The following is a 23,226-nucleotide window of genomic DNA, read 5'->3' as shown; positions in this document are numbered from 1 at the left end:
TCCAAATACAAACAAAATACAATCACAATTTCCTTAAAAAAAGTATTAACCTCCATTTTTCAATTCAGAAGAAAAACTAGTTGTTTCTCAGCTTACTTTTGTTTTTGTTTCAAAATATGGTTATTTGGAAAGTTATTTCAAAACATTCCTAGGCTTAGTATAGACACAAAGCAAAGCTGGATAGCATTTTCAATTAGGTCTGCAGTGAAGACTATATATAAGTAAAGCTTAGTCAAATAAAATGAATTTTATAAACCACGCGCAAAGTAAATAGTTACTACCAGTTGTCGACTCTTCAAAGGGGCTAATGACTGAAAGGAGAATCAGTGACCACCATATTTAGCTTTCCAGAGGAAAAATCCCTTTGAGTAAGACGCATTCCACAATTTGACGAATGAATCAACTCCAAAGTGTTAGGGAACAAGTGAGTATTTGGACAAAAATGACCTTTGATGTATTTAGATAATATGAAACTGTTGCTGGATTTAGTTTAAATTTTGTAGATTTTATTTGTAAATTTAATATTCTCCTTCTGTAAGATACAACAATCACAGAAGTAATAAGACAGGGTCTTACATTAATTTTTGTTCCAAAAGATGCATTTGAGATGATTGTCTGGCTAGGTCTTATTTTCTGGGAAACATGGTAATAATTCCTCCTAAAGAAAATAATGCATATGTGGGGGTGGGCTGGGAGGAGGCAGGTAAACATTTGATAGTTTTCTCATGGTTGAAGGTGGCACAACAGAAAATACAAAAGGCTGTTAAGTCAGATCTGAATAGTTCTAGTCATGGCTCAAATGAATTATTATATACACACGCACTCTTTGTCAAGGTTAAATATTTCAAGCTTCATTTCATTGTACATTTTTTTAAAAAGATGAAGAAGAGGGGATGGAATGGGAAACTTAATCTTGTATTGTTAGACTCAACACAGCCATCCTTTAACATACACCCAAGTTTGAAGCCTCCTCATCACTAATACTCCCTTCAACTTTCCACATAAGTACTTTCCATTCTAGTTTTTCAGTCGCCTCCATCTGAACTCTTCCTCTTACATCATCCTTCTTGTGATTCTCACCCCAAAAGAAATGTCTCCTTAACTGACCAACTTCCCTCTACTATACTATTTCTTCCAATATTCTTCAAACACTGCCAATAAGGTAACTTCTGATTATATCAATCTCTCACTCAACAGTATGAACAGATTAAAAAACCTATCCAAACAAAAACCCAAGCAAACCACCCAACCAACTAACTTTAATGGGCTGCTACTGCTTTCAGATGTTTAGATCTAGACCAATATACTCAAGTCTGTACTTTAACCTCTTTCCATGATTAACTTCAATCTTTTTATTTTAATTTTACTCCTTCCTATCACTTGAAATGTTCTGGGCCTGATGCATGCCACTGCTCCACTATCAGTGAATATCCATCAAATGAAATTCTGCTCATTCTTCAAGGTTACGTTTAAAATTTAAAATTTTCTTTCTCAGATGTCATTTCTAATAGCTCAGACATAATTTCTCTCTCTGTGCTCCAAACACATTTTGCTTGATACTAATCGCTAAGTATGTGACGACAGGGATTTTGTATCTGTGGTCAATGAAAGCTTATTAAAGTTGTGACAATACTTCAAAAAAAAAATCCTTCAAATTAATAATTACTAATCAACATAATTTAACAAAATGGTAATAATAAACTGAATATCCTTAAGAAGCTCTTTAGTGGGATTAATCATTGATCGTTAATCAAAATACCTATCACTAACTTATGAATTTAATTGTTTCTCCACAACAAATGGCTTTGGTATCTCAAAGTTCATCTACAAATTTCAAGACCAACTTTCAATCCCAAAGCTTAATTCTCAATTGCTTCTATACATAAATGGGACAAAGAAGTTAATCATAAAATGGTCAACCTTAAAAGAGCACAGATATCACCTTGTGCAAACCTTTCATTTTAAACATAAGAAAAAATATGCATGGAAATACAAAATATTTGCAGATAACAGGCTGGTGCCTATTGAAGCTAAAGAAAATATAACAAACAGACAGGATGGGTGATTTAGTTTCAAGATAATCACTCTCCTAACAAATTAACAAAATCATCCCTAATTTTACACACAAGTTATCTTTTTCAAAATATTTATATAATGACCAAAAGCAACTTCATTATTGCCTTCATTTAGAGAAAATAAGTAAAATTGACCATTCTCCTAATTTCTTTTCTTCGTTTCTTATATCTAAATCAAAATTCTAATTTTCAGTGTCAGAAGTTGATTTGTTCTAATATTCAATTTAAGGAGTAAAGTTATAAAAAACACTGATGAACTCAGAGAAGAAATGTTAACTGTCATGAAATTAAAATCTGGTGGTGGTGTTAGGAAAATAACCATATAGCACTTTAAGAATAAAATTTAACATTATTTAAAAAATTAATTCCTTATGGCAGAATTTATTACATCTTTTCTTAAGGTAATGCTATTTCTACTTTGATCAATTTCATGAGTCTGAAAAAACATTTCATTATCAATTTAAATAAAATTCTACTTTAAGGACAATGGTTTACCTTAACATTTGACTTTTTTGAGAAATTCACCACTACTCCCCAGCCAAAATCATCTCCTTCATTCTTTACCTGAAAAGAAAGTAAAGCATGTAAACGAGAACATTTATGTCGCAATTTTAGACTTTCATTCCCATATTATAGGCTAATAAAACTGAGTTTTCCTGGTAAAGCATTTTTTTAAAGATCATTGTTAAACTTAAGGAAAAAGATATTAACCCTACAGAAAAAAAAAATCACTGCCAAATTTCATGGATATCTAGAACAGCAATAACAGGAGTCTCTCAATTGGCAAACAAATGTTAAAAATGATATGGTGTTATTTGTTCTGAGACTAGCTGAAGTCTTTCATGTATTACAGCTAATGAATTCATCCTAGACTTAAAACTGCCTTATTTTAAAATAAAACTGCCTTCATTTTTTAATTTTATAACTGGAAATATTTTATATGTTAATTCCAAAACTTTCTACTTCAATTTATATCCCCCCAAATGAAAATCAGAGATTAAAACGATTTCACATGATCCCCACTTAATCAGTGCCATGTGAAACCAGTAAAACAATTAATATAGATCAACTACAATAGCAGGAAGCATTTTACCAAGATAAGACAAAAAGCAGACTCTTTATCTAAAAAACATTAAATATGAAAATATCAAAATACTTTATAAAAAAATAACATACCTTTACCAAACGACCTGGTTGTAGAAATGGTAAGCAATATTTTGGTTTGTGAATATATTCTTCAATTTCTTTACCCAGTTTGGCAAGCTGCTGTCTAATCTTATAATAGATGACTACACTTTCTTCATTTGGTATTACTATCTTATTATACTGTTGTTCTGAGTTCTTTACCTCTGTAAAAAAAAAAAAACCACATGTGCAATATGAAAAAAATTATTCACTTCATGCAAATAATACTGAAAATACATTATTTTCCCCAATTATAATTGTAGGCAGCAAAGGCAGTTTGCATTGATTGGTAGAAGTTTTGAGGAAAAGCTTCAGAAATGACCATAAAGCATGTTTAGTTTTTCCTTTCTCCATTAAGTTCACCTTCTCTATTTCTTCCTACAGTTCCCCAACTCAGTACATGACTGTGAATCCTCAAAGTGCATCTTAATCGGCAGTGATTATATACCCGGTAAATGAATTCTCCCCTATGGATAGGGGGATGGGGTTATCTCTGGGAATTCTAGACTAACAAGAATTGTGTTGAACTTTTGTTCAACACAGCACTGTCCTATAAAACTCTGTGATGTGAGAAGTGTTCTATGTCAGCTCTTTCTAGTATAATAGTAGACTCTAGCCATGTGTGGATAAATTTCATTGAAATTAACATTTAGTTCCTCAATTGCACTAGCACCATTTCAAGTGTTCAATAGCCACATATGGCTACTGACTTCTGTGCTTGAATAGCACACAGGACGTTGCTACTATTGCAGAAACTTCTACTAGTCAGCACTAGTTTTGACCTAAGTGCCACTAACTCAACAAAAAATTCAGTTCGCTAATTTCATTCATCAGGCTTCGACCAGCACCGAGACTAGCTCTCTAAAACTGAGGAGTGGCATTTATCTCTCTACTCAGTAGCCAAACTAGTAGCCTCTTTTAGCAATTGTTCTATTAGTTAATCTAACCATCTATGATGCCATTCCCTTCAAATTCTTGAATCCAGTGCTGACCTCCCCTCCTCACTCATTCCATTATGCATCCATCCCATTGTAAACAAACACTATTTTTACTGGGTAAAATACATATAAAATTCACCAATAATGACATTTAGTAACATTCACAATGTATGCAACCATTACCACCATCTACTACTTTTACTACTCCAAAAGGAAACTCCATATCCATTAAGCAACCACTTCTCATTCCCTTCTTCCCCCAGCCCCTGGCAACCTTTCTGTCTGCATGGATTTACCAATTCTAGATATTTCATATGTATGAAATCATACAATATGTAGACTTGTGCTTGGTTTATTTTGTTTAGCATGTTTTCCAGGTTCATCCATGTTGTGGCATGTATCAGTACTTCATTCCTTTCTATGGCTGAATAATATTCCATCATAGGGTATATACCATTTTGTTTATCCGTTTACCAGTTAATGCTCATTTAGATTATTTCTACCTTTTGGCTACTGTAAATAGTGTTGCTGTGAACATTCATACACAAATTTTGTTTGAACATATTTCCAATTCTTTTGATTACATATACTGAAGTAAAATTGCTGGGTCTTATGGTAATTCTATATTTCATTTGCTGAGGAAGTGCTAAACTATTTTCCACATGACCACACCATTTTGTTAATTATCTTTTCAAAAAATACCCATCCTAATAAGTGTGAAGTAGTATCTCAGTGTGGTTATGATTTGCGTTTCCCTAATAACTCATGATGTTGATCATGTTTTCATGTGCTTAACTGGCAAGCTGCTTATCTTCTTTGGGGAAATGGCTATTCAAAGCATATGCCCACTTAAAAATTAGATTGTCTTTTTGTTGGTGAGTTACATTCTGGATACTAGATCCTCATCAAATGTGATTTATACTTTCTTTGCTTCTATGAGTTTTCTTTCCACTTTGTTGGTATCTACTGAAGTACAAAAGTTTTTAATTTTGAGGAAATCCAGTTTATTTATTTTCTTTTGTTGCTTGTGCTTTTGGTGTCTCATCTAGGAAACAACTGCTAAATCCAAGGTTATGAACATTTACACCTATGTTTTCTTCTAAGAGTCTTGTGGTTTCAACTCTTATATTTAGGACTTTCATCCAATTTCAGCTATTGTATATAGTGTAATATAAGGGTCCAACTTAATTCTTTTGCAATTGGCTATCCTGTTGTCCCAGCAGCATTTGTTGAAAATCAACTGACCACAGATGCATGGGTTTATTTCTGGACCAATTCTATTCTACTGATCAAACTGCTCTATTTAACCTGTGTGCTCCAGTTTCTTTACCCACAAAATAAGGATAACAATAGTACCCATATCCCACAAGGCTATAGTTAGAGATTAAGTGACAAAGATATGGAAAGTACAGAGTTAACACTACAGTACATAATAAGCACTCAACAAGGATATTACTACTGCATTATTATTTTTTTTTTAATTGGGGAATATTGGGGAACTGTGTTTCTCCAGGACCCATCAGCTCTAAGTCAAGTCGCTGTCCTTCAATCTAGTTGTGGAGGGCGGAGCTCAGCTCCAAGTCCAGTTGCCGTTTTCAATCTTTAGTTGCAGGGGGCACAGCCCATCATCCCATGCGGGAATTGAACCAGCAACCTTGTTGTTGAGAGCCTGCACTCTAACCAACTGAGCCTTTCGGCCGCCCCTCCAGCAGCTCAGCGGCAGCTCCTTGTCTTCAATCTAGTTGTGGAGGGTGCAGCTACTGGGCCATGTGGGAACCAAACTGGCAACCCTGTTGTTAAGAGCTCGCGCTCTAACCAACTGAGCCATCCAGCCACCCCAGCATTATTATTATTTTTATTATCATCGTTAACCTTTTCACAGACTGCTCCCTCAAACTTCTGGTCTTTCGCCCTGTGTTAGGCATACTGCATTGTCCTGGTTATTTGTAAATGAACTGCATGACTTCTTACAGGAACTGTATTCCATTCATTAAACACCAGAAGCCTATTCTTAATAGCATATATTATGGCAATAAACATTATCAGAGAAAGAAACAATTAAAAAGAAAATATTTGATAAAGTCAATTAAGTTGTATGAGAAGGACAATGATACACAGAAATGCAAATCCTGCTGCCCCACCTAAAGTTACAAAGTAACTCTGTTTGCAGGAATCAGTGGAACACTAAGCACTGTCAGGAGTTTATGGAGAAATAATAAAGACATCTGCTTGGATGCTTAAATATTGCCCCGATCCTCCACTCCAACCACTTCTGTGCTAGGACCACTTACCTAATAAACCAAAAGACTAAGAGCCATTTTCTAAGAAGTCACATATGTTTTGTATCCAGGACTCTAACTACAGCTATATAGCACTCCAGATGTTTAGGTGCAGCAAGTTTAGGTGCTGCCTGCTTTTCTCCAAATTAAGGGTAGTATCTATTGTTCCCCAATCAAAGAGTAGAGGAACCTCAATATAAGCTGGTTTCACTGCAGTGTAGCACCACAGGAAAGCCTCAGTTATCTCAGGAAACACCATGCAAGATATGCCCATAAACTTTGTCCACTAGCATAAGAGCCGTAGACAAGATTCCAATCGCAATTCTGCCATTAATCCAATGTATAACCTTAGATACTGACTTCTCTAGGCCTTTTAAAAAAAATCTGTAAAATGATGCCAAAGCTCCTTCCAGCTCTATAGCTTGTAATGAAGAAGCTTCTCTTAATTAAGACCTGAGAAATTAAGGAAAGAGGAAGTAATTATGATCTATCATCTGTGTTAGAAAAAAAAAATTAACTCACCAGGATGTTAAGCCTTTTTCCCTTTCTTAAAAGTGTATTGTTATATTTCATATACTTTTGGCTACATAAAAATGAGTGGAAGTGCCCTATCCTCTCATGATAGATATCTCAAATTCCATTTACTGTTAAATAAATCATAGTATATTTCTAAAATGAAAATATTACAGTCATTAAAAGTCATACTTTTGAAGTACACTGAAATTTTAAAAAGCCAGAATCAGTGACCTAGTGAATGTAAAGTATTTAACACAAGGCTAGGCATAGGGGAAATAATTAACAAATAACACCAATTATAAGTACCATCATTATACTATTACAGAATCTGCATATTTGATTTTGCCTTTACAATTAGGCAGACATAAAAGAAAAAAATGATGGAGGTACTACAAAGTGTTAACAGTGGTTGTGTGGCTGTCTCTATGTGAGAGTACAAATAATTTTAACTTTCTTCTGTATCTTTTGCTGAATTTTCTGGTGTATTTTTTCTTTTACAATGACTAAACATTATTTTTATAAGATGTACCCAAGTATTTTCAATCTTGGCCTCTATTTTAGATTTTAATCAGCTCTCTATGATGATCAGCCACAATATCCTTTAAGATAAGAATCAAGTCTCTTGAATGTAGTTACCACAGAACACCTGTTTTCTGGACTTTAGGAAGCATTATCTTAAATATTAGGAGTGAGAAATTCTAAAAGACCTCAAATCCAAGTTAAAGTATTATATTTCCTTAATCATTCATAAATTTATGCTATGGCACTCTTTTATAATGAGAAACAGTAAAAGGGCAAGACTAATATATACATGCTTCTTAAAGGTCAAATTTTAATACACCAGGGTTTTTATTATATCATTATTCATGAATGTAACTTACCATGCAATGTCTACAACAATAAATTATACTAAATTTGAATCAACTACAGACAGGTGTTCTGACAGGGTTTTCTACTTTAAAATGTTCTAATTGGTTACAATGACCAGGCCCCAGTTGTTACTTTACTTTATGTAAGGACCTTTATGGCTTAACCAGAAAAAAAAAATGGCCAAAGCAGCCAATAATGCAGTTATTTTGCTTTTTAGTCTCTTAACTAAAAAAGGCTCTGTTATGGTAATTTTATACTTACTCTCTACTACTGCTGGAATTGCTCTATAATGCTGAAACTGGTAAAAGGATTTTTCCAACATGTACTCAGGATTGATTTCTTCTACACGTAGTAAGTTCAAAACCATGTTGTAGGTCAAATGGAAAGCACTATTTAAAGGATCAGCTGAGCCCTAACAAAGGGAAAAAAAAAAAGCATGTCAATGTTTTAGATTATTCAAATAAATTTACACAAATGTTTTTAACCTGTTAAATTGTGTAATAATTTAACTCCAAGGTAAGGAATAGTATACAACTTTATTGCGTTCTTTCCTTTAAAATGACCAATATGAAGTGGCAAATTAGTTCATCTTTGGGAAAGTGAAGAGAAAAAAAGCAAATCACTACATAGGACAGTAGTAGTTAAAATACTGGTTGCCAGTATGTGTAGCTCTGCCTTCCATGCATTTGACAGGATTACATTTTCCACACCACAGTGGGTGGTGCAAATAAGATACACTACTTCCTGGCCAAAAATTTAATTGCTGCCATGAAAAGCTGTCTTTTCCTTTCTGGCACAGTGACTGGTAATGTTTAAGATGGTGGTTTTCAGCGAGAGCTGAAACAATAATGATAAGCAGAACCTCCTCCATAAACAAACAATGAATAGGTAAGAGAAATAAACCTTTAAGTTACTGAGATTTAGGTTTGCTGCTGCAGCATAACATACCCTGTGCTGAGTACACTAAATTTATTCAGCATGGATACTCAGACAAAAATTAGTATCTTGAAACTCTCAGCTTCCTAGAGTGACCTAAAACTGCTAATGTGTTTCCCCAATTTATAGACCATTCTTTATCTACATTTTGGTAATTCCTCATTGTCCTCCTAACTGTGCTACCAAAGAAGGGAGAGGTTATGACTAGGCAGAATAAAACATTTATCTACCATCGTGTGACCTTAACTTGCAACAAGGTTTCTATCCAAAATACTTTCTTGAGATCTAAAATTTTCTTTCAGCAATGTTTCTTCAGAAATACTTTTTAATGCAAATACTTCCTAAGAATGAAATGATTATGCAGTTATATAGAACGACCAAATTCTTGAGATGCATGCCAAAATATTTAGAAGTGCAGTGTCATGAAGTATGCTAAGTATTCCTAAATGGCATAGCAAAATACACAAGTTCTCTTAGTGTAGTAAGGGGCTCTTAAATTGAGGTCCACAGGCCAACCTTACTGCATTCAGAAATTTTAAACGTATGCCTACAGGATTTTAAGAGGAGGAGAAGGAGCAGAGCTTTTGCTCGAGTTTCAAATGATGGTTTTCCTTAACTCTGGAAAAATCACGTGGCACTCACCACTCTAAGGAAGTAATTAGTTAAGTCCTTAAAACCTTGACTTTTATCTCCCTTGAAAATAGGGCCAGAGAGAGATGTGGCATTAGTATGAAAAACACATTCTTGGGGAAGAGAGGAATTAAAGACAACTTCAGCCACTTCATAACTCTGCAAACAGACCCAGCCCCAACTTTTCTGTTATTTTTCATTTCTATCATTACCTCCTGTAAGAAATTTGGGCCTTCAACATTGCAAATGTTAATTTCCAACCTCAAGCTGCTTCTATATTCTCAACTAACTTCTACAGAATATACCTATTTGAAATCGTAGTCACCTGAAACTCAACGTGGCATTTTGACATTGTACCCAAGTGAGCCCAAGATAGTCCCACTATACATCTGTGGTACTGGTGTGATTATTAAAAGCACCTTCTTTCACTCTTTCAATAGTATCCTAATAGGGAGCTAAACAATATGGTTATACTATCTAAAATGAAATTTATCTCTCTTGCTCTTTCCCATTTCTGACTTGAGTTTCCCTCCTGCACAGATTAATGGTTAGTGAGATTACTTACTTGATTAACAGTTAATGAGATTACTCATTTAAATTCCAATTTAGGAGTTCTGTTTCTTCTGCTTTATCCCTCTTTTATTTTAATCAATCATCTGTTGGAGATTATTTCCTCAATAGATCTTAGATTAGTTCTTTTGTCTCTTTCTTTGAAATTGTCATCATTTTCACCAAATCTTACTTAGATTACTATAACTATCATCCTAACTATTAATATTCTAGATTCAACTTCCTTTCTAATTTATTTGGAATGCTGCTGCCACACATACCAATATAATTTCACTGTGATATACCACCCTATTCAGCAATAATAAATAACTACTTAGGTACTGAAATTTAGTAGGTCGTACCAAATCTTATTTTCTCCCCATGAAATAGAATGGAAAATAATATAATTAGTTTTCACACACAAAAAAAAGGTAAATATGTGAGGTGATGGTAGTGGTAACAGAAGGTACCACTTCACACTCACTAGAATGGTTATAAATTAAAAAAACAATAACAAGTGCTGATTACAATGTAGAGAAACTGGAAACCTCATGTACTGCTGGTGGGAATGCAAAATGGTACAGCTGCTAAGGAAAAACAGTTTGGCAGGTCCTCAAAAAGTTAAGTATAGAATTGACCCAGCCATTTCACTCATCGTTATATACCCAAAATAAATAAAAATATACACAAAAACTCATAAACAAATGTTCACAGCAGCATTATTCACAATACCCAAAGAGTGGAAACAACTCAAATGTCCATCCACTCATGAATGGATAAGTAAAATGTAATATATTCACACAATGGATTTTTATTCATCAATAAAAAGCAATTAAGTATTGATACATGTTACAATACAGGTGAACCTTGAAAACACTGAGCTAAATGAAGGAAGCCAGATATAAAAGGTCACATATTGTATGATTCCATTTACATGAAACGTCTAGAATAGGCAAATCTACAGAGACAGAAAGTAGATTAGTGGTTTGCCTAGGGCATGGGGGAAGGGAGAAGAGCCTGAAAGAAAATGGGGCGTATTGTTAATAGATACAAGTGTTCTTTGTGAGTTGATGAAAATGTTCTAAAACTATGGTAACGGTGGCAAAACTGTGAATATATTAAAAACCATGAAAATGGATAAACTGTATGACATGTGAATTATTATGTCAATAAATCTGTCTTTAAAAGTTAATTTTAAAAATGAGAAATTAGAATCCTTGTACAGTGTTTATGGGAATGCAAAATGGCACAGCCACTATGGAAAACAGTATGGAGGTTCTCAAAAAATTTAAAAAAGAACTACCATTTGATCCAATTATCCCACTTCTAGGTATTTACCTGAAATAAATGAAATCAAGATATTGAACACATATTAGCACTCCTGTGTTCAGTGCAGTACTATTCACAATATCCAAGATGTGGAAACAACCTAAATGTCCATGGATAGATGAAGAAAGAAACATGGTACATACATACAATGGAGTACTACTGATCTTTTAAAAAGAAAGAAATTGCAATATGCAACATGGATGAACTCTGAGGATATTATGCTACATGAAATAAGCCAGCCACAGAAAGACAAATACTGCGTGATTCCACTTATGTGAGGCATCTAAAATAGTCAAAGTCATGAAAGCAAAGAATGGAATGGTGGCTGCCAGAGACTGAGGGAAAGGTGAACAGGGAATTACTAACCAAAAGGCATAGTTTCAGTCAAGCAAGATAAATAAGCTTTAGAGAGCTGCTGCACAACACTGTATCTATTGTCAACAATGACATATTTTACAACCTAAAAAAATTTGTTAAAAGGATAAATCTCATGCTGTTCTTTCCACAAAATTTTTTAAAAATGTTTTTTTAATAAAATAGAAGACGACAGACCTTTACATTTATAGGGAAACAAAATCCAGTTAATCCAAATAAAAATCTTAAGACCACCCAAAACACAAATACTAAGCAAGCAAAATGAACAGGCTAATTTGAAATAAAGCTTAAAAATATGAATTTAATATTGGGATATTTATAATCCATCAATAAGCTGAAACAGAATGACAGATTGTCAAATTAATTTATTAAGCTACCTGGGGCTTGCAAAGGTGGAGGAAGCTAACTGTCCAGAACACTGATATGTGCCTTACTTGCTGTTCTGATAGGTGAACAGTAATTCCTGCAGTAGAAGGAATAGATACAAAGGTTATCTAAAATTTGAAGGGCAAAGTAAATATTTCCACCCCCTCAGGGGATTTTCACATCCCCTCCATTACATGATGCTCTTCGGCTATCAGAATAGAAAGTAGAGTAAGTACAAAAATATCTGTACTTTGAGCAGTTACCCTCTTCTACTGCTTCACAAGCCCAGATAGTTTAGTAAATTAACTAATTTACCAAGAAAGGCATCTGCACTGACACAAGTAACTTGAAAGTGGCTCCTGAAATACTTCCTGGTGAAGGCACAGAATCTTAACTTGGTTACCTTAAGTAGTTGTTTTCCAATTGTTGGGCTCATTTTCTCATCTACCATAAGAATTACAATTCCTCTATCATCCATTCCCCTCCTTCCAGCACGACCAGACATCTGAATATATTCACCAGAGGAAATCTGAACGAACATAATTAACAATACAGCATTTAGGAGAAAACTTGGTAAAAAACATATTCTTAAAAATTCTCTTATCATAAAATACACAAGCAGCAGTTACATATTCCAAAAAAAGGAAACATGATTAAAAATACTTTTAGGGAGTGTAAGTAAAAACACAAAAATGCTAACCACTTAAGAATAATGTTTAAATTTTAGCTCCAAAACAATCAAATGCATCATAGCTCCAGGGAAATATTAGCTAATTCACTGGCATACAAAATATCTTTAAGCTAGATATTATGGAAAATTGCAAAGTCTAAGAGAACAAAGACTGAAATCTAGTATATCCTAATTCTGATTTGATCATAATAAATTTTCTTATTTTACAAAACGAAATTTATATAAAATTAACATTTTTTTCTTTTTAAGTGCAATTCTCTCCTATTTCCTTGGAGTTTGGTAGAGTCCATTCATCACTAAGAACAACCTAGTGAAGAAAGGTTGGTAAGCCTCCCATATATAGGTTTTCAAGGTGACAAATAAACCACCTGAACACTGGGCAAAGTTTTATTTGTAAGTGCACGTATACTATTCTCCTGTGGAAAGGATTCTGTTTCCAGATTCTCAAAAAATATATGACTCAAGAAGCATTAAGAACCAGTATGCTACAAAAGGTATATTACTAATAGTACCAAAAACAGATCCAACATCCTGGGAGCAATGGAAGGTGCGCGCGTGCGCGCGCACACACACACACACACACACACAAAGAAAAACCTGAAAAAAAATCAGAAAACTTCAAAAAGGCAATCTGATAAACTCTCAACAGGCCCCAATGTCATTATGACACATTACAATTTTTACATTTCATAATTATGATCTTAAATCATCAAGAAACAGGTTGCTTTCTTAAATTCAATTATCCACTGTACTCTGTCCTTACTTTAGGGCCCATGGGATGCCAAGAGTGTGTAAAATCATGAAAGACTTATTTACTTATGATATCAATTTTATTCAGAGAATTAAATAATTTTAAACTGATAATGAAGAATTTTAAAATTTATACTGATTTAAAAAAATGACTTATCTGCTTCACAATTAAAAATCGTTTTCTATGTGAATTGTTTAAAAGTTCAATTTAAAAGTTATACATTACAGAAAATTTTTGAAGACTATGTAAACATTTTTAAAGAGAAATGGCACGACCTCACTATACTTCCATTTCTCTTTTGTATAACATCCAACACATTTTAAAATAAAAAAAAACAAAAAAAAACTTTTGCCTTTACAATTCTACCACAGGCACTTTTCAATCTTTTGATTGATAACTACTGCCAGAAACTTCTTTAAACAGAAAAGAATCACCATTTTCAAGAATAAAAAGTTAAGTAGAAGAATAGTTGACTATTTAGAATTTTTTCCAAATGCCAGATGATGGGAGTCTTTGGCTTGCACTGGATACTCAACCTAGTAATCTCTCTTCCTTCACCTGCTTTTCACTCCTGTGATGCTCCAATGCCTGCCTAGTAAATCTGCTACTGTTGCTCAGTTTAAGGATTGCCGTCTCTAAGAAGCCTTCCCTAGCCCTTTATACATGTATATAAGGAACTTCTTATGCTTAACCTTCCTGTACTTTATCCTTCTTAGAGTCCATAATATAACCTTTTATTGTATGTCTATCAACTTTCATCTGTTAAGTTTCTATAGAGTGGGAATTGGTTTTATTTTAACTTTAGTGTCTACAGTATCTACAGTAGTCTACAGTAATCTACAGTAGTATTATCAGTGTCTACAGTAGTTCTATGCCCATAGTTTAAATTTGGTTATGGGCTACTTGCCTCTGAATTAAGAATTTACTTTTTACCTCAATTCACTGTTTCACCCATAATCCCAACTTTCTCTCTTTCCTTCTGCCTTACAAAAGACGTATGTGCAAATCCGTTAAAACCTCTATTTTAAACCTGAAGGGTAAAACAGTGAGCTGCAACTGTAGCCAGTATACTAGTAGAGATGCTTTAAATGCCGTCAACTTTAAGAAATGAAAATTCTATAGATACTTAAAATGCTTTAAAGCATTCATGAATCATTTGCACACTTATCCTTCCTTTATCACCAAACTCTTTCACCTAAAGGAAGTTTTTTTTTTAAAGGATCTGAAATTTTAACCTTAATGAACTTGTATTATTAGGTCAGGCAAAAGTTCTTGAGTATTTAGAATTGAAAATCTCGATTACATGAGCGAAAATCACCTTAGGTAAAACAATTAAAGATAAAAGTAATTTCAATATCTGAATTATTTTACTTACCCATCGGAAATCTTTCCCATCAAATTTTCGGGCATTTGTAAATAACACTGTTCTAGCTGGCATGTTAATTCCCATAGCAAAAGTCTCTGTGGCAAATAAGGCCTAAATAAATAAATAATTATACAATTAAACATGTATTTTAAGCTAAAAACTAGTTTTGTATAAACAAACAAATCATTAATTTGCAAAATTAGTTAACAAGACTGTACAAAAATAAGACATGCTATTCCCCAATATATTTCAGTATTTTATATATAAAGTTATTAAATAATACTTAATGTCCCTTGCATGCCAGAAAACTTCAGTTCAGGTAAAATAGTCTTTCTTAAATTCTAGTGGTGGTTAACTTGGAGAGAATACTACTGTCTAATGGATAAATCATTAGGCCCTAGAATATTTTTCTAAACAGTCACATTTCCTGGCTTCTTCACGTATGACGCAGCACTGGAAACACCTTTAAGATCTCTGAGGGGAGAATCAGTGGCTCTTTAAATTCACTTCTAAGACTTCACCAACAAAAGCTTCACCATCCCCAAAAAAATTATGTGTGGTTTAAGCACACAAAGATCTTGTACAAGCAAAGTCATTGATGTTCTATTAAATAATCTAAATTTTCATCAGGAGGAAAGGTAAAAATATATCATCAACTCAACAGAATGCTATTCATCTGCTAGAAAGAATGAAGAGCTATGTATGTGATAAAAATGGATAATAGGTAGTATAATCACTTTTTTAAAAAATAAAGCATGTATGTATTATTTGTATGTGTGCTAGTGGAAATTTCTGGGACATGAGGGGAATGATGGTCTTTCATTTTTTTACTTTATGTAGAATTGGTCTATTTGATTTTACAACCAATAAGTATCACTTATATTTTTAAGAAAAGATTCTTTGAAATGGGTTTTAAGAAAATACACAATCTAGAAGAGAACATCAACAGGGCCTTACCAGGACCCAAGTATAAATAGTGACCAATTCTTTATCTAAAATACCTCAAGTATATTCTTTAGAGCGAATAAATTTATTTTAAATATTCTACTTAGTACTGAGCTTCTCATGAAAAATCTGTTTTTTAAAATGCTAATCCGATTTTTAAGCATAAAACAACTTATGAGTCATATATAGGCTTATGATGTTTTAAAATTGTAACCCACTTTCAATATCCCATTTCCGGGTACAGATATCAACATAATTTTTCAAATTAGACTGTCTCTGCTTTAAATTAGAACATCCTAAAAAGCTCTCTTGTAAGTCTATCAGCAATTCTTGGCTCACTAAACTAATTCCTTTAATTTGCACATAAAAATGAGTCCACTTACAGAATCAACTCCAGGTCTCATAATAAAATAGCACCTTTTACAATATTCCACACTATATCCAACATTGTTACCATTCTTTACTTTAAGAACAATAAAGGAAACAATTTTTTTTTTTACCTGTAGCCCAAAATTTAAGAAGTTACAAGTATCTCCCCCCATAACCCCTGCACTTCTACTACCCTCCCACTCGTTTTCAAAAGTTTGTGTTACACCACTTGCTTTTACAAAAGACCCACATTAACACCTGTTTTCGCTAAATGAAAGAAACCCAAAGAGGATTTGGGCTTTCATGAAAAAAAGCGAAAGCAAATAAAGCACTCAGCGTTTGTTTTGCAGCAAGCCATTTATTCAAGGCTGCATGCACCCTGTGCAGATATTGTGGCAGCCAAGTTCCATCCTCAGGAACTATAGTCAGCATCAAGCACCAGAGCTTTGAACTATGTCTGTGAGCACCTGTGTTTTATCTTGGTTTATTTCGTGCATCAGTTAGCAAGATATATCCTAATGAATCAGAAAATCCTGAGAGTCATTAAGGGTGTCATGCTCAGCATAAAATTAGATGTAGTTAAGTGTTTTGATGGCAGTGAACAAAATGAAGACATTGTGTGTGTGTTGAACACTGGGCTTGGGAACACTCAAAATTTTTTCCATGCAGATTAATGGTAACTGCTTCTTTGATTTATGCCATTTCACTTACGAGTGGCTTCATAGGAACCCTCTACTTTCAGATGATGGGGGAAACCTGTGTAACACTATATATAAAAATCAAGTTCATTACCTCAGCTATTCCATACTACCTAGTTTTAAAAAAATAAAACAAAAACAATATAAAGCTGATAATAAATAGTGTTATCAATAATTTTCAAACTGCTCACACAACACAATGCTAGGGCATAATAAATAAAAATATAATCATACCTTTATCAATCCTTCAGAAAAGAGAATTTCGATAGTTTCTTTCAAAATAGGAAGTAAACCACCATGGTGAATGCCAATCCCCCGCTTCAGAAGAGGAAGTACATGTTCAACCTGCCATTGGAATACCGTTTATTTTACAATGGTGTGTGGAAAAGGGAAATGAAAAATGTTAAACTAACCAAATTACGAAAAATGGGTAATCAAGAAAGAAAGCTGTTTAATGTTGTATAATCTTTTCAGAATAAAAGCAAGAACCAAACCCATGTTCCCACAGATTAAACTCAAAACACAATGTATTTCTGTCCTAGCTTCTTTTATGAAAAAGTACGAAAAGGCATGTTTTAAATAAACTTTATAGATGTTTTGCTGCCTCATTCAAATTTTCCAGTATCATTTCACCTCCTCCAAAAAAAATGAAAAGTTATGAGGGCAAAGTTTGTATCTGCAGAAAATAAACTTACATTGGCCAACTCAAACCAAAAAGAAAGAAATAGCTATAAAGCATATTTAACATAAATATGTACTTCATCTAAAAAACAATGAATTGCTGAAGAGTTCATTCTCATTAACACTGTATCAAATGCCATTAAATATCTACTATTAGAAGTGTGCCAGGATAAGAAAGATATATAAAGACACGGCTCACCCCTTAGATACTAACAATTCAGCTGGAAAGAAAAATTACAAAAAAATTTTGTGAATTAAATACTATTTTAAATATCAAGAAACATACTAGTGCAGTCTTAGCACAAATTCCTTATAAATCAATCATCTGTAAGCAGACTATGACCTCCGAACTTTTCACAAAACAAAACTTTCATACATTCGGTTAGACTAAAGCAGCAGTTCTCAGATTTGGATGCACATTAGAATCCCCTGGGGAGCTTCTGAAGGACTCTAACCACCAGGACACAACACCAGACCAAATAAGTCAGAAATCTCTGGGAGTGACCCAGGCATCAATATACCTCAGAACTCCACAGGCAATTTAATACACAAAGGAAAAGACCACTAGCTTAAAGCAAAATTGACATTAAATTCCTCACTAAACACGACTTTTATTAGGTGTGTGCTACTGTTTTGTTTGGAAACCTTAAGGACTTAATGACTTATAACTAGTATTAATGGTTTTATAATATTAGGTATAGAAGCAGTAATTTCCAGACCATGATAGCTTTCAGAGAAGGGTCCCCTTAGGTAGCAAATCTTTCCTCTTGTCACCTTTCAGAAGTTTAAAATATAAATCAAGATATCATTTCAGTGCACAAAGCAACATATTTATTGCAGTGTGCAAACTGCAATATAGTAACAAAACCAAGAAATGCAAAGTGAATATATGCTATCTATTAATATCCATACCTTAATCAGTGACAATAAACACAAACCTGAGGGAGCTTTTTATCTTCATCCGACAAGCAGTCGATTGCATTACTGAATACTTCTTCAACCATCTTCTTTTCTTCATCTAAAAGAGAAAATCCAAAAGGTACATAAATACCTAAATGAGTCAATGATACCAAACTACAAACACTGCAAAAAATAAGAGCCTATAAAGAGTAAAAGAGTATTTACAATAGTCAGAAGGGAAAGTAGATTAAAATGACTGTAATTATTTGATAAAATTCACTACCTCTCAAAACTTACCTAGTAGACTTATTCCATGAAAAGTACTATCTTATAAAAATATTGACAATACACTAAGTGCTCTGTACGCAATATTTAAGTCCAACAATTACAGGTCAGAGAGATTATTACTATCTACTAGTAAGGAAAGTAAGGCTTAGAGCAAATAATGGGCACTGCTACTGTCAGAGCAACCAATTCCAAAGCCTATGCTTTACCCATTACACTGCCTTCTTGTACAGTGTCTATTAAATAATAGGTAGTCAATAAATATTTTTTGAAGTAATCAATACATAATTCTGCAACATTAAGATACAACACTGGTAGTTATAAGAAAACATGTCTAAGCAGAGCAAGTCACTCAATCAAAACACAAAATACAGTAAGTTCTCACTTAAGACAGTCGGTAGGTTCTGCAACTTTAACTGAAACAATATAATGAAACCAATATTATCATAGGCTATGATGCAAACAAGAGTTAAGTCCCCATGGCATTTTATCCATGTTATAACAAAATGAAGTTGAACAAAATGTTATTTGAGGATCTGCTTCATTATTGGCTTTAAGAGGTTATCTGTCATTAGTTACTTCTACCCATGGATTAGTGAAAATTAGCTTTAAAATAGATGGGTTTAGTTCTGTATCTTGATAAAGGAAACAATGTAACTGAAATTTGATTTTGGATAGCTGAAGATATTTACTTCTCATTGAACAGGATTATATATACAAAAGGCTAAACTAAATAACAGTTGCGTTGGTATTCAGCATGCCACAATTCTTGGCTAGGCTGTGCTAGTATGTAACTGTGTGACTTCAGTGAGTTACATTTATAATTAATATATGAGAGTAATTTATTAATTTGCTAAAAGTTTTTACTTTATTTAAAATTTAGGTTAGGTAAAAGGCAGACCTTCTTGGTTTGGATTTCTAGAAGAATGAAGCACAGTACTTTCTATACAGGAGGAGGTCTAACAAAGAGAACTACCTACCCTTAAGCAGTCTGATAGAGAACCCCAATAACTAAAGAGCTTATGGCAATGAAGTAAAAAAAGGTATGACTTAATGTTTCTCAGTAGGGTTCTTTGGATTTTACACAGAGCAATGTACTTATACCTTCCAGTAAAAGACGACAGAAGAAAGGAAATATAAATCAAGGGTCTCTTAAAGCTTTTACAAATGCGATGAGTACCTACTACTGCAACTGTAAGGTGAACTGCATGTCCTAGCAATATATAACACATAATGTCATACCAGATATACCTTTGCATTCATTTTTTTTTTTTTTTTTTTTTTTGCATTCATTTTCCTGTAACATTAAAACCATACAAAATTTTATAGTACCTGTGTTGAAATCTAATTTGGTCATTTGAAGTGCATAGGCTTCACAGTCTTTTTTACTAAAACTGAAAATAATTACAGGTTGAAAATTTCTTTCCATAATCATCTTCACAATCTTGAACACATTTGATGGTCCTGCAAAAAAAGTGTATAAAACCATATCCCAAAATTAACTCAAGATGGACCACAGACCTAAACATAAAATCTAAAATTGTAAAATATTTAAAAACATATAGGAGTAAATCTTCATGATTTGGGGTTATGCAAATCATTCGTGGATATCATACCAAAAGCACAAGCAATAAAACAACAGATGAGATTTCACCAAAATTAAAAACTTTTGTACTTCAACAGACACGAACAATAATGTGAAAAGACAATCCTTATCCACAGGATGGGAGAAAATATTTGCAAATCACATATCTGGTAAGGGTCTAGTATTCAAAATATACAAAGAATTCTTATGACTCAACGACAAAAAGACAATGTAATTTTTAAATGCGTAAAGAATTTGAATAGATATTTGTCCAGAGAAGATACACAAATGGCCAATAAGCACATGAAAACATACTCGACATTATTAACTACAATGGAAATATAAATCAAAAAAACGTTGAGATATCACTTCATACCACTAAGATGACTATAATCAAATAGACTAGAGTATTGGCAAGGACGTAGAGAAAATGGAAAACTCATACCCTTCTGATGGGAATGTAAATGATGCAGCCATTTTGAAAAATGATCTAGCTGTTACTCAAAAGGTTAAACATAGAATTACCATGACTCAGCAATTCCACTCTTAAGTATATAATCATGAGAAAACACAAAAACTAACGAACACAAATGTTTATAGCAGCATTATTCACAACAATCAAAAAGTTGAAACAATTAAAATATCGATCAAGTGATGAATGGATAAATAAAATATGGTAATATGCATACAATGGAATGTTATTTGAACACGAAAAGGAATAAAGTATTGACACATGCTATAACATGGATGAACCTTGAAAACATACTATGTGAAAGAAGCCAGTTACAAAAGACCACACATATTATGATTCCATTTACATGGAATGTCCGGAAAAAGCTGAGGGGTAGGGAAAAGAATTTGGGGAAAAATGACAAATGACTGCTAACGGGTATGGGGTTTCTTTTTGATTTGATGAAAGTGTTCCAGAATTAGACAGTAGTTGCATAACTTTGTGAATATATTGAAACCCAATGAATTGTGAATGATTGTGGCTGAACGACGGTTGCATAATTCTGTGAATATACTAATAACCACTGAGTTGTACACTTTAATGGGTGAATTGCATAGTATGTGAATTATATCTCAACAAATGTCATATAGGAAAAAGAAATCAGCCTTTATTCATTCAACTTTATCATATATCATCTAGATCTTTATATGGCTTCCTGAAGGAAAAAGTTAAATAAAAAGAAACAAAAAATATAATTTGAAAATACAATTTACATGTAAAATTCTCTCAAAAGAAATTCCAAATTACCTTTTGTTCCTCCTTTCCGCCCTTTCTGATCTCCTTTTGCCAAATCACCAGCATCTCGAAGAACTTGCATTGCAGTATTAAAATTATCTTCTCTGAAGTCACCCTGGAATCACAGGTGCTATGTAACTTCACTAATATTTAATCATAATCCAAAATTTTTTCATACCTCAAAACAAAGCTTCCTCAAATAAAAGTAATTTAATAATTAATAATTATAACAAAAGTCACTAAAGTAGTTCAAAAATGATGTGTGGTAGCAGGTAATAAAAGGTGATAAAGAGGTATTAAAACTGGGAAAAGCAAAACATAAGATATCTGAAACATGTCCAGACTCCCTATTCTCCAAGCATTTAAAAATACTAGGAAAGGAGAGAAATCTAATTCAGGCACAGGAGAAACACAAGCCTTAAAAAAAATTTTTTGAAATAAAAACGAACACACACACACACAACACACAAAATCAACAACTTTGGACCATAAACTATTTAAGAAAAAAAGTGGATCTGTACTATTCTTCTCTAGTTTAAGAAACAACTGGTAAAAACAAAAAAAGTATGGCATTATAGATATAAAAATGACATTTACTCCCTTACATTTTCATCAACTACAAGATGCAGGCCATCTCCCCCAGCTGGAAAAATGTAGTGTTGCAATGGAGTAGGCCGATAATCTGTGTAAATTACATGACAAGGCTGTAAAGAGAAAGAAATATAATTAAACATGTAAAATTTTATTTCTTCAATAATACTGTGCATAATTTAACCTACCTAAACACCTTGGGGAAATAAACTTTTGAATTTGGCATTTCAAAAAGAAAAATTTTTTCACAAAAACCACTTTAAAACCAGGCAAGAGAAAAATGCTAAAATATTAGGTCTATCAAATTATACTACCATCTGTTTGGTTTTACCAATTTCCTCATCAGGGCCAAATACATGGTTTAAGCTTCGATAATGATCTTAGATCCATATCCTAGACCTGTGATGCCATAATTAAAGAAGATGCTTGTTTATGCAGAGCAGTAGTATGGTGACACACAATGTTCCCTGAAGTAAAATGGGACTTTTCTGCCCCACAGAGGCTTTTCAAAGCCTTAATAGCAACCTGATCTAGCTCCTCCAGAAGATCCACTGGGTTTCTATTCTACAGAAATAACATGGGTGTCACAAAAACACCATTAGTGAGCTTATGAAAATAAGTTTGTGAGGACACGGCTATAGTGGAAAAATAAGGGCAGGAAAAACCAAGAATAAACTCAATACATATGAACAAATGCTTAAAGTTGGACTATAAAAGCAAAAGGGGACTACTAAAACATTTGTGTTCACACAAGAAAAATCCATCACATGCTCAGGAGACACCCAGCTTTATCGTGGTACTGAGGTCTTAGAGGCAATTCTCTGTATTCATGTTCATACGACTAAATGCAGTAATTCCCAAACCTGGCAGATCATCAGGGTCAACTTGCGAGCTTTAAAAGTTGGGGCTTCCAAGACCTTACTCCCAGAGATTTTGATGTACTGGATTTAAAATGGGACTCAGAAATTCACACTTTGTAACAAGCTAAGTCAGTTCATTTTGATAAGCTTACTTAATTTGAGTAGTTTCACATAAACATGTCTTCATTCTAGGCAGCATTAGGAATAAAG

The 23,226-nt window shown here is 33.4% G+C and overlaps 1 protein-coding gene across 1 annotated transcript in view; it reads right to left on the bottom strand.

The window, feature by feature from the left end:
* MTREX (Mtr4 exosome RNA helicase) overlaps positions 1-23,226 on the bottom strand; it is a 74,397-nt gene that overhangs the window by 31,294 nt on the left and 19,877 nt on the right. The window contains exons 9-18 of the mRNA XM_033110509.1: positions 22,171-22,269; positions 21,578-21,680; positions 20,067-20,198; positions 18,488-18,567; positions 17,103-17,213; positions 14,866-14,967; positions 12,452-12,577; positions 8,125-8,275; positions 3,252-3,424; positions 2,571-2,639 (exon numbers count right to left, since the gene is read on the bottom strand). Of these exons, the coding sequence (XP_032966400.1) occupies positions 2,571-2,639; positions 3,252-3,424; positions 8,125-8,275; positions 12,452-12,577; positions 14,866-14,967; positions 17,103-17,213; positions 18,488-18,567; positions 20,067-20,198; positions 21,578-21,680; positions 22,171-22,269 (1,146 nt within the window). The remainder of the gene's footprint in view (positions 1-2,570; positions 2,640-3,251; positions 3,425-8,124; positions 8,276-12,451; positions 12,578-14,865; positions 14,968-17,102; positions 17,214-18,487; positions 18,568-20,066; positions 20,199-21,577; positions 21,681-22,170; positions 22,270-23,226) is intronic.

Source organism: Rhinolophus ferrumequinum, chromosome 7 (assembly GCF_004115265.2).
Source record: "Rhinolophus ferrumequinum isolate MPI-CBG mRhiFer1 chromosome 7, mRhiFer1_v1.p, whole genome shotgun sequence".
NCBI lineage: Eukaryota > Metazoa > Chordata > Mammalia > Chiroptera > Rhinolophidae > Rhinolophus > Rhinolophus ferrumequinum.
The sequence above is the reverse complement of the archived record's forward strand: the minus strand, read 5'-3'. Positions and strand labels throughout refer to the sequence as shown.